At 32.6% G+C, this 12,423-nt stretch overlaps 2 protein-coding genes across 3 annotated transcripts; one reads left to right on the top strand and one right to left on the bottom strand.

Annotated features, from left to right (window-relative positions):
* Positions 1-1,326: 1,326 nt before the first annotated feature.
* LOC148230160 (uncharacterized) lies at positions 1,327-7,992 on the bottom strand. Of its 2 annotated transcripts, none has more exons than XM_088196695.1 (10): positions 7,936-7,992; positions 7,676-7,830; positions 7,503-7,604; positions 7,321-7,437; positions 7,077-7,243; positions 6,894-7,015; positions 6,718-6,824; positions 4,352-4,465; positions 2,912-3,036; positions 1,327-2,851 (listed from the first exon to the last, which is right to left on the bottom strand). In XM_088196695.1, exons 4-10 carry the CDS (start codon positions 7,344-7,346, stop codon positions 1,890-1,892), a joined length of 1,623 nt encoding a protein of 540 aa, XP_088052821.1. In that variant the 5' UTR covers positions 7,347-7,437; positions 7,503-7,604; positions 7,676-7,830; positions 7,936-7,992; the 3' UTR covers positions 1,327-1,889. The 2 variants fall into 2 exon arrangements, with proteins under 2 accessions (XP_088052821.1, XP_088052820.1); XM_088196694.1 differs by having other exon boundaries at positions 7,321-7,445.
* Positions 7,993-9,961: 1,969 nt separating this feature from the next.
* LOC148230161 (uncharacterized) lies at positions 9,962-11,713 on the top strand. The gene is made up of 2 exons (XM_088196708.1): positions 9,962-10,134; positions 10,281-11,713. Exon 2 carries the CDS (start codon positions 10,291-10,293, stop codon positions 11,440-11,442), a length of 1,152 nt encoding a protein of 383 aa, XP_088052834.1. The 5' UTR covers positions 9,962-10,134; positions 10,281-10,290; the 3' UTR covers positions 11,443-11,713.
* Positions 11,714-12,423: the final 710 nt, after the last annotated feature.

A 12,423-nucleotide genomic window follows, 5' to 3' on the forward strand; every position in this document is an offset into this window, starting at 1 on the left:
ACAATTCCTGCCATTTTCTTAGGATTGCTAAATTAAAAAAATGTTGTTATTTTTTATCACACCTTGTTTATACTTGACGCACTACTTTAAATAAACTACAAAATGATTTTTTCAGACAATGAAGACCACGTATTCGATATGGGCGGTCATGAACCAGGCGCGGTAATAACGTTAATTGACTGTTAGCAGCTGACTAATAGATTGATTTGCATGAAATTGATATTAAGCCATGCGTACACATTGATTCTTAGAAATAGAGTATGTATAATGTTATATAAAACATGTATTATTTTGTAATAAAGCAAAATTGTTCAGAAATAATAAACAAGTATGTTTCATTTGCGACAGCTTGGGTAGGAGGTTGGGTTTAGCCTCAATTCATGCAGTGTACTGAAGCTAAGCACGACTAAGTACGGGTCGTAGTTGCTAATGGACTGAAATTCCTGAGCATTATGCAACTAGTTAACGAGGGTTGGCTGACCAAAGCCTTAACCAGGATGTTTTTAAAATACCTTTACAGACCAAAAAGTTGCCTGTTTACTAAAATTATAAATATGTATATGTCTTTAGGTATTGGTATTTTGGCAGACGGATGGGAATTACATAACAAAAAATCGCCGTTGCCAATAATTATTAACTTTTCAGCAATAATTATTGGCAACAGATGGCAATTATACATAGCAGCTGCAGTAGTATTTTGTTGAATATTTATAATAGTTATACATGTTTTTTTTTATTAAAATGAGTGAACAGTGCGCGAGGCCGCACTGACCATTCGAGCTCGCCAAAGTCGCCAAGAGAATCTTTCCGTCACGCCAGTGATCCCAGATTGCCACCAAGTTTTGGCATTAGTTAACCTAAATAAATATAATTAATGTGCACAATTTATTTTTAACATTATATATTAGATGTAGGTGATAAGCATTTCTGATTGAACTAATTATTATTAAAAAAATGTATGGTCAGTTTGCTTTGTCGATTCTTTCCGAAAATTATTCTAAAATCAGTGGATTTGTAATGTTATTTTATTTATTACTAACACAATATTATTATTCTTATCTTCGTCATGAGTCTTGTCTAATAAATATTTGTGTTAAAAGTAGTCCATTTAAATAATGGTAAAACCAACAAAAATAAATATATAAGATGTGTGCAGTGTGATTTTAAGAACGCGAAGCGCGTGATTAGGAGCGCAGAGGTGAGATTAGACGTGGAAAGCGCAGCTCGAGTATGGAAGGCGGATAATTTTTGTAGCTCTAGTTGTATTGTTTTAAACACTTTTATGAAATAAAACGGGCGAGGTAATGTTACAATAAATAAATAACATTCAATTTTTATAAAATTTATTCCTATAATAGAAACAATAACACATTCATAGTAAAAATTAAGCAGTATGTTATGCAACATATAATATTAAACAAATTAAATATGACAATAATTGTATTTTCGTTTATATAAGAATATTTGAAGAGTAGACACAAAAAAATGGAAGCAATATTTTTGCTCAATTAGCAAAACCGCCGTTTCTAAAAAGAGTTTACCAGGCCTCAGTCTCAGCAACGTTTTACTTAGTGTGTTTAAAATGGATGCAATTCGTTTATTGACCAATTTTTGTACTTCTAAATTTCATGCAAAATGGAGTTGCGTGAATTTAAATCAGAGAAAATTGACGTTCATGATGAACAATGCGGTTAAAAGTCATCCACTGTCACTGGTGAACTCGTTCAAAAATCATTTTGATTGGCCAAAAAGAGCAGATGCGAAGCTGCTGACATTGGAATCAAGAAACTCGTTCCCAGACTCACCGAATGCATCGAGATTCATGGTGACTATATGGATAAATATAAAGATAATATTTCTCGAACATAGCTAATATTAAAATTGGCCACTCAATTAACTCTACCATGTTTAGATATAATTTTCAAGTTTTCACTTTTGCGACCCATATAAGTGTCTTCTTCCGTGATTGTAAATTCCATTCTTCGTTTTTTGATGTTTTTAACCATCACTCTACTTTGAGTCGCTTTAACTCGATTTTCAATCGGTGAAAAGTATTTCTTGATATCACAATTGCTATTAATGACATTTTTATTAAATATGCACTTTTTAACCTTCCTCTTGATTACGTAAAATTTATTGCTCGGTGAACCTCGTTTATGCTTCTCTTCCAAATCTAGTAAATATTTTAATATAGAATAATTTTCATATCGACGAATTTTCTTTGACTTTTTTCTTTCTTTTTCAGTGCTCTTATTTACATTATGCTTCGGCAGCAACTTAGTCTCTTCATTTATAGTTGAAAAATATTCTAAAATACTATTTTTATTCATTGTTTGCTTGTTGTCGGATAATTCCGAGTGATCATTTACTTCATATTTTATCGGTGTTTTAAATATAATATCATGTTTTCCGGTTTTTGCGATGTCAAATTTAATAGTGCAAGACTTATAAGGATCAACTTCTCCTTCCACCTCTTTCGAAATATGTATATCATTACGATACTCTTCAAATTCAGGCTCTAATTTAAGACTATTATTAGCAAGTTCAAAACTGTTCCAATCATACGCTTCATATTCAGGCTCTAATTTAAGCCTTTCATCAGCCATATCAAAGCTGTCCAAGATAGACTCTCCACTATTAATCGGTTTAATTACTTCTATACTTTCCATTGAAACTTCATCAATTTTATTTTCATTGTTGTTGTAGTTCAAAACTATTTGATGGTCTGCAAAAATTGGTGTGACGTCTGATTTAGAATCGATGTATTCGACACTCATATCCAAATTTGTATATGTTTGGATTTCAATTTCTTTGCTGACTGATATATTTTCCTCAGTTTCTTTGAAAGTGTCTAAAAATAAAACAATAATAAATACATATAAATAATATATAATCATTGTTGCTAATTTACCGTTCTTTGCATCAGTTTTTTCAGTGAATTTTTCGCAACTTTGACATAGATATCTTGCCGAATAATCAATGCATCTTCTGTGAATCGCTTCAGATCCACAAAACTTGCAATAAAGCATGTCCCATCTGAAATCATAAAAAATACAAGTAACTTATAAATATGAAGACATAAGATTTATTGCTTGAAGTTAATAAATATTATAAATATATCAACAAAATGTCATTTCAGCTTTTTCCAGGGAGGGGCAGAAGTTGGCAAGTCAGTGGTCGTTGTTTTAATATTTTCATTTCATTAAATGACATGCATTTTTCTGGCCAAATTCAAATTCTGTTTAGAGTCCATATCAAAAGCAATAAAATCGTCACTGTCTCAGTGGAAATCCTCAGTTATGTAGCATTCATATTAAGACTTTTTATAACAATATTATGACTCATAATCAATGAGAATAGAATGAAGCATATTTAAACCGAATTTTGACTAATAGGAGTGCAAAAAACAATTATCCCTTCTCAGAAGTCAAAAATCCACATCAAAAGCAATAAAATCATGCCGTCGCCATGATTTTATTGCTTTTGATAATGCAGTGTCATACTGCATTGGGAACGCTCGGTAACAAGCGTTCCCACTGCAACGGCGCCGACACGATTTTATTGCTTTTGATGTGGATTTTTGACTTCTGAGAAGTGATAATTATTTTTGCGCCCTAATAAGCTTTGACCAACACTGAAGTAAGAATAGCTATCATATTTTAAAACATAGTGTAATATCAAAGTGCAGACTAAATATGGAGCAATATGCGACGTCTGTCTGTACTTCTTCTGCTTATTTCCCCCTAAGAGATGAATTTGTATTTTTATCTTGACCTAATGAAAGTATAATTAGTTTTAGAACTTTCATTATGTTAGGTTTGGGTTTGAACAGAAAATGGACTCGATTCAATTTCTTGCTTTTTAATTAGTTTTACTCACATCTATGAGCTAAATATTGCATTTTTTGTTGTTGTTAAATTAGTCTCCTTAAAACAAACTAATACGTTACTGATTCAAATAATCAATCCGGCCCACCCTCTTAACCCCTTCTCGGTCATGCCCGGGTTAGCTCAGAAATTTGTATTATGTGAATTCCCATCTCAAAAATCAGCGAAATTTCTCAAGAAAATTATCATACCCTTCTGTTAAAATTAAATTAAACGAATATTTTTAAATGTTTTACAACAATTGCATTGTTTTGTACCACTGCATAGGGAAGGGTGGGTCAGTGCAAGACATTTGTACTGTGACGGGGATATAGTTAATCAATTGCTCACCATTTAATCAATTTAAAACAAATTTTGCATAGTTACTTTCTAGAACCTTCTCAAAACCTGAGCACCTTTATCGATATACATTGAATTGTATGCAGTATTATAGACGAGTTATTTAATAAATAAAATAAATTTACCTTTCCAACTGGTAAGTCCTACCCTCAGGACAGCTACAATCGACGGCTGTGCAGTTATTCGGTCTTTCCAGGAGTTCAGTAAAAGCTCCATTTTCGCTTTCCCAAGATGCATCTCTATATAATTTAATAAAATATAATCAAAAGTTTTGAAACTACTACAAAGGTTATTTGTTATGGCATCTAATGTGTATTGCAGTTCCTAGACCTATTTTTGGTAGGTATTGACAAAAATCACCTTTGAATAACTTTTTTTTTCTTTTCTTTCTTCATTTTTTACCACACATACATATTTACATACACACATATATAAAAACCAGTATATTTTATTATTCATCATATAATCTTTTTATTAATGTGTTTTTATGAGTTTTACGTTTAATTTATTGAAGTGTTCAGTTATCTATTTCATCTATTTTTAAATCAGTGTAATTGAGTTATGGACAAACAATGGTACATTTGATGCGATTTTTAACGAAATATTTTGTTGTGACTGAAGTTTTATTGGGTACCTTTAAATATAATTATTATGCTTCCCCAAACCGGGGAAGCTTACAAAATTTCAGGTATTATGATAGATTTAAAGATAAGTAATTTATTTTTGCGGCAAAGAAGATGGAACAGTTTTGCTCTAGTAGTTTTAGTTTTTGGTATTAGTTTATCTATATTTTACTTTGCCAATCTATAAAATTGTTATACATTTTAATTTTTACGAATTTATTGATGGCTTTTTTTCTGATATAAAAAAACATTACTGCGACGCTTTGCTGTGGAATTTGCAATGACTATCCATTTTTCAATGATTTTTATAGTAAATATTTACTAGTAATTTCCACTAGTAAATATTGTGAATAGTAAGGGTCCTAAAATTGATTCTTGGGGGACTGTGTTGACAAATAATTTTTAATTTTAGTTCAAAATATTCTACCGCTTAAAAACGAGTTTATTTAACTAACGCTACTGGAAAATTTAGTTAGTTTATATGTAATGTCTACATGACAAATGCGATCGAAAGCTTTAGCAATGTCCAAAAGCACTGCTCCTGTAGTCATTTTTCTATCTAAGCCCTTTGGGATATATTTCACTACTCAATCTAGTCGATCTGTGGCAGAACGAGAACATCTTAACCCTTTGAACGCGTTAATCAAAAATAATATTTTATTGTTTTTTTTTTTGAAAAATGCAAATTTTACCTTGATACTGTGTTTAAATGTTCTGATTTTTTAATTTTTATTCATTTAAAATGATATTTTATGTTTATTCACAAAAAAAGTTTTTTCTTGAAAAGCATTTTTTTACTGATTTTTGCGTAGAGATAAAAAAATCAATTGGACGACTTAAGTCGCTTTCCGCGTTCAAAGGGTTAACCCAAACTGCTCATCGGGTAAAATATTATTATTATTAACACATTCTAAAATTAAATTTTTAATCATATTTTCGTAGATTTCACTTGTGACGGACAGTAAACTTATAAGTCGATAACTTGAAGAAAGCGTAGGGTCCGTACCTGTTTTTCGAATAACTATTACGTCAGCTTGTTTCTACGAAGATGGAAAATATTAACAAGTGACAAATTTATATTTAGAAAGTAATTGATGTAATTATTTTAAGGGTCTGTTAGGAATATTAATTTTCAGGCACTTTGTTAATTTATATTAGCCAATTCTAGAGCTGTTATACTTTTTTTTTTCTATGGGTTCTCTGAAGGTCTGTTTATTTTTTATTAACTATTTTAGTATCAACCGTGCTTTGATTTTGTAGTCTGCAATAGATTCAGCCATTTTCCTTAACAGTGAAGAAAAATTTTGTGATGAAATAATGATTTTTTAATTTTTGAGGGTTCGCGACATAAATTTTTTGACATGTTCTACGGAGAATAGTTCTTAGGATTTAAATAGTTTAATTTATTTTCCCAAGATTGAGTAGTATGCTGTGCAATGACTATTTAATTTCGTTTTGTAATTTATTGTCGTTTTTTCACAAATTTTTCGCGATAATTTTGCTATAGGCGTCTTGTTTGATTTTTATTTTTCTATTAAATCTTTTATTTCGTTTGGTAAGGTGATTGTTTTAATTATTTTATTTTAAATTGTGCAGTGTTTGATGTTTTTGTAAATGAATTTCAGGGAAATAAAGAAAATAGTCCTATAGAATTTTAGAGGTATATTGTTTAATTTGGTTATAGTGGTTTAAGATAAATGAGAATATAACTGGATTGTGGTCAGACAAGAGATTTTTTGAAATAGCAATATTTAATATATCTGATGCAACACGAGTAGAAAAATGCGTAGATGAGTTTAAAGCTTTTAAGTTTATATTATTTTTTATTATAAATTTGCGTAAGGTTCAAAAGCTGATTTATTTATTACCTTTGAGGTATAAAAATGCCAAATTTGAGAAGGCTCTCTTTGAAATTTGACGTATTATTACACAATGGACATCGGATGAAGTGTAAACCGGCCGACAATGCCATTTTCTAAAATAAAATTCAAGTAGTTAAGTATCAGTATAATTAGATTGTTTGTATCAATATGTAAATACGAACCGATAGACATCTTCTGTGGAACCATGCGGTAACTTTGCAACACGAAGGCCAGAAAATATCATAGGGAACATCAAAGACAACATTTTCATAGCATATATAGCAAACGTCATTACTAAAATCAGCTATAACGATACAAAAAAAAAATGAAAAATTCTAGATTATTATATCTCAATTATTTGTTACGTTTTTGTTTTCTCTTAATGATGCAATTATTCATTTTAGTTATATTCATTATATTATCAGCGTCGAATGATGATGGAAGTTTTTCTAATTGAATTCGTAACACCTTTTGTTTTGCTAATATACTTTTAGGAATAGACTGTTTCTTGCGATGCTTTACACAGAAAGACCTGTAAGATACAAACAAATGTTAATTTAATATAAAATATGAATTATAATCAATAATAATAATAATATAAAGACTTACTGAAACGTCTTATAAAATAAGGTCATGGCTCCATTTTTCACACCGCACGGAAAATGATATATTTGTCGACAAGACCTATAGCAACAGTTGATTGTCGCCTCCGTATTTTTGCAATAACTACATCTCTAAAAAGAAAAATACATAAATTTCTATGTAATTCGTATATACAATTTTAAACTTACACTCTGTTTATGTTTCTTAAGTTCAGTCTGAATATCTGTAAACAAAAAGCCTAGCACACCTTCGCCATCTTTTCCTTTCTGAATTAACTTGGTAGAGAAGAGCTGCAAACCACAATAAAAAAATAAATGTTTATTTTCTAATTAGTAATTGAAAGTTCTCAATTAGTACTCACAATGCAAAAATAGTGACACGTAATTGAACCGATCGTATACAATGGTCCATAACTGACTTCATCGTTCATACTTTCATGGCAAAAATCGCAAGTACGCCTCGATCCTTCGATAACAACGCCGACAGCTTTACCCATATTACTCAATAATATTTAATCTGAAATTACATATATATAATTAATAACAAGTTTTATAATCATCTATAATGTTTAATCGACGAAACATCGAAACATGATATAAATTACAAAAATGTAATCTTTACCATAAAATGGAGCAAAACTGCAGCAGAATAGTGACAGTTAAGCTTCAGCGGGAACTCAATTTCATTCGTCAGTTCTGCGCTTGATCTAAATCATTACAATAACGTCCAGTTCTTTGTGATGTTTTATAAATCGTAAAATCCTATATTATAATATTCAAAAAAATACCAATAATAATAATTGCTTTATAATATTATCAAACTCAGCTACATTTTTTTCAATTTTCCAAATCTGTCATAATATAACTACAATTAGGCTTACCATACGTCCCGGTTCGACCGAGATTTTATCGGGATTGTCCTGGTTGCACATCATTTCCGACAAGGACTTCATTTAAAGGGGGCAGGGGAGTATTTCCCCCCATATTGAATTTGGTCAGAAAAATGTATATCATTTATTTTAATACTATGAATATTATTAAAATATAAATATTAAAAAATCTGAAGTGACGTCCCTTAATCTAAAGCAATAATTCTCAGGTTATCCCTTAAAACCAGGGCTGTGGAGTCGGAGTTGGAGTCGTGGCGTCGTGGTGTTTTGGCCGGAGTTGAATTCGGAGTCGGAGTCGTGAAAAATGAGCGACTCCGACCATTTTTTTAAATTATGAAATTTATGAAATTTTAATTTGCGTAATAATGAATGTGTATGGCGTATGAATATTAAACGTGTAGAAGAACACCAAAAATACCTGATAAAATTAAACATTTTTGAGTCGGAGTCGGAGTAGAGTCGTGTTGTTGGTAAATATCGGAATCGGAGTCGGCGTCGTGTTTTTTTTAACGACTCCACAGCCCTTCTTAAAACAGTTTCAAATCTATTCCGAAAATATGTTTTAAAACGTGTCATTTCAGTAAAATAAAATCTAAATACAATTTCACCGGCAGGTGCTAGTAAAATATATACATTTATATACTTAATAAAATTTATTTATATGCGAGGTATAAATATCACAGTAAATTTGTATTTTTCAGTAAAGTTATGTTTTCACTAGTGATGATGATATACATTGCTATTAACGAAAATATAATTTAATTGATGGCGCTGGTGAAAAAGCTGGGGCTCTAAAATGTCAATAAAACTCAATTTAACATTTGCTGTTCTAGCCCAAACCTAACCTAATGAAAGTTTTAAAACTAATTACGTCGTATCTTGTATATTGCTCCAAAGTTTGTCTGTATTTGGATATTACGCTATATTTTAAAAATATAATAGCTATCCTTACTGATAATATTAAGGACTGATAGATAAGAGTTGGCGACAGGAGGTGATGGGATTGAGTCGCTGATCGCTGTAGTAGTATTTTATTGACGATTTCAATTACATGTGTATACAAGTGAATGAGTGCGCTGGCATACTCGCAACCGGCCGTTGCGAGCCCGCAAAAGTTTGCCAGTATTTATAATAAGTGTTTAAAGGAAAACTATATGATCAGCTGAAATTGAGCTACTGCAATAATATTTATTAAAAAGTATATGGTTTACATATTATTACACTGAATGTTTAGTGAACGGTGCACGAGGTAGCACCGGCCGTTGTTTATCCGGCAAAGTTCGCCAAGAGAATGTGCTGACGTCGCTTCTGTGTTACGAGAGTGCCGCCAAGTTTTGGCCAATTTCTCGCAACTGGCCGTTGCAAGCCCGCAAAAGTTTGCCAGTATTTATAATAAGTGCTTAAAAGAAAACTATATGCTCGCCAAGAGAATGTGCTGACGTCTTCTCTGTGTTACGAGTGCCGCCAAGTTTTGGTCATAATAAAACATACAAAAATATATAAATAAGTGGGCCTCCACAATTGAAACTTTAGCAGACATTTTTATTCAAAGTATACATTTTTATTATATTATGAGGCCCATGTTCTTATTTATTATTTTATTTTATTTCACAATGGGTAGATTTTTATATGAAAATAGTAAAAAAAGCTTGTAAATATATATGATTATATTTAATGAATAAAAATTGTAATTTTTCAGTCGATTTAATTTTAGCTCGTCTAATACGGGGGGCGCGAATGTTCGCACTCGGTAGCCGTATATTAAAAGCGGGCTCCTGCGCTGCTCCCTCGTCGGGGGCCCGGCGCTGCGCCCCGGCGATCGCGCGCTCGGATCCCGCCTGTGCTTCGTGGGCGCCGGCGCCTCCGCGCCTGCTATATATCGGACGCATTTCTCGCCGAGACGGCTTCGTTTTTAATCCGTCGATTATTTGGTAATAAAAAGTTGAATTTCTCGCCATATAATCGCGCGCATTGGTTATGTGCGTACTTTTACCTCTTTATATGTTGATTTTTAAAAAAGAAACTTTGTTTACCCTTGTTGTCATTTTATAAAGTGACGTTTGTTACATTTTTGCAGATCTTTAAATATGGATCCCGACCAATTGACGAGTTACCTTTCGAAAAAAGGCTTCTCCGTGAAACAAGTGCCGCTTGTCAACACGCTCGGCAAGCTAGGACAAGACGGCGTCAACACCTTCGATTTAACGGCCAACTTTTGCGATAAATACATCGGTTCCAAGTTCTTCACGTGCACTAACTGTTCCAAGATGTTCAATTCTCAAACGGCTCTCAATAACCACATCAAGAGCGAACATTATAGCGCCATATCTAATAACGCGATTCAAGAAAAGCGCGATACGTCGGCGAAGCAAGAAGTGTCCGAAGGCGAGACTAGTTATATTATCATAAGGTCCGATCCGGACGCTAGCATCTTCGGCTACAAGAAGACGAGATCGAGGCGAATAGAGACTCGTCCCAGGAAGCCGTACGAGAAACGATCGGGCGGTTTACACACTAAAATCGAAATAGACGGACCGTTCAGTTGCAACGTTTGCGGCGAAGCGTTCGAAGAGTGCTGCAATTTTTCTATGCATATGAACTCGGTCCACTTTAAAAGGAGACGTCTGATTCTCCGATGTCAGATATGCGAAAAGCGTTTCACGGGCAAACACGGCTTCAACGAAAACACCGAATTACCCATCGTTCAAAACACTACCACGCCGCAACTCAGTTGCAACATATGCAACCGGACATTTTCTTTACAAGCGCACTTAGACTACCACCAAAAGAAACACCACTCCAAGATTAAACCGTACGAGTGTTCCTTGTGCAACAAGAGCTTCACGCAAGTCACCGGTCTTTCGCAGCACATGAAGACGCACTCTGGAATAAGACCTTTCGTTTGTAGCATCTGTTCCAAGGCTTTTCGACAAAAAGCCGGACTGGACCAACACATGCGGATCCACAGCAAAGTGAAACCGTACCTCTGTCTCATATGCAACCGAGCGTTCACTCAATCGGCGCATCTCAGCCAGCACATGAGGCTGCACACTAAGATCGAGCCCTTCGAATGCGGCATCTGCAACAGACGCTTCAAGCAGAGTAGCCATTTGAACTTCCATTTGAGATCCCACGAATCTAACAACGGCGAGAGTCAAGACGACTACGGTATCACCATAACGCCGCTCAATAAAGACTATCAGCTAATGAATGAATTGACTTCGAATATTTCTCAATGAACATTTTCATTTATAACCATATGTGTATTTTTAATTATAATTTTGACATAATAAATAGAATTAACACTTCCGTATATATTGTGTATATATAAAATTTAACTTACTTTTAAGTTTACCCAACAAATTGTAACTACTATTGAAATTTGCAAAATTTTTCCATTTTTAAAAGAGCGTGTATGCTTTATTACTTTTAAAGTAAAACTAATTATATTATGCTGTAAAAACTACTTAATATATTATGTGATCGTAATATAAATGTTATATATACAAATATATTGTGATTTTTATTTTAAATTATATTAAAAACGATTTTTCTTAAAATCTGATTAGACACATCCAAGGCCGGTGTATTTATTTATATTACATTTTATTGTTTTGTTAAAGTTAACCTTTTTTTAATAATATGAACTTCTGGTCTTCACACATTACATACCGGCCGTTATTAAAACCGTAACTTTTTAATTAGCTGAAGTTTTAACGCCAAATTTTTAAAATACTGTTTCGTAATGATCGTTTCTTATATTCACAATGGTAAAATCAGTAAACGTCAAAGTGTGGATCGCGTACCGATAAAATCAATTTATGTTCAAAATCACCAAATATACATATTTAAAAAATAAAAACGATACAATGTATGATAAAATATTGACGAAATACTTTCTTGTTTTTAAAACAACAAATATCAAACTGTGCCCTCTACAATAATTTCTTTATTTTTAACACTATTCGCACTACTGTTAAACTTTAATACTTTTACCAGCAAAAAACGACGGTACATAGTCACATGTTTTGATCTCAGTTCTCATGCATCATATCAATAACTACAGTGACTCCAAACAGGTGGTATGCGTATGTCCAAATATTAGCGGTAAACCTCATAATACGGATTAATGATACGTTTGAAAGCCGTAATTAATAAACAAAAGCAGGAACGTCATTTGAGGGCGGGGATCAGGTGGGGACATTTTCCCTCCTCTTGAA

This window comes from Plectrocnemia conspersa, unplaced genomic scaffold (assembly GCF_051122295.1).
Source record: "Plectrocnemia conspersa isolate PC_06_02 unplaced genomic scaffold, ASM5112229v1 ptg000011l, whole genome shotgun sequence".
Taxonomy (NCBI): domain Eukaryota; kingdom Metazoa; phylum Arthropoda; class Insecta; order Trichoptera; family Polycentropodidae; genus Plectrocnemia; species Plectrocnemia conspersa.

Coding starts and splice junctions, on each gene's coding strand:
- LOC148230161 (XM_088196708.1), top strand. CDS start 10,291: ATGGATCCCGACCAATTGACGAGTTACCTTTCGAAAAAAGGCTTCTCC.
- LOC148230160 (XM_088196694.1), bottom strand. CDS start 7,810: ATGGGTAAAGCTGTCGGCGTTGTTATCGAAGGATCGAGGCGTACTTGC. Junction 7,016..7,076: donor CATTAAGAGAAAACAAAAAC/GTAACAAATAAT, acceptor GTATCGTTATAG/CTGATTTTAGTAATGACGTT. Junction 2,852..2,911: donor AAAAACTGATGCAAAGAACG/GTAAATTAGCAA, acceptor TTTTATTTTTAG/ACACTTTCAAAGAAACTGAG.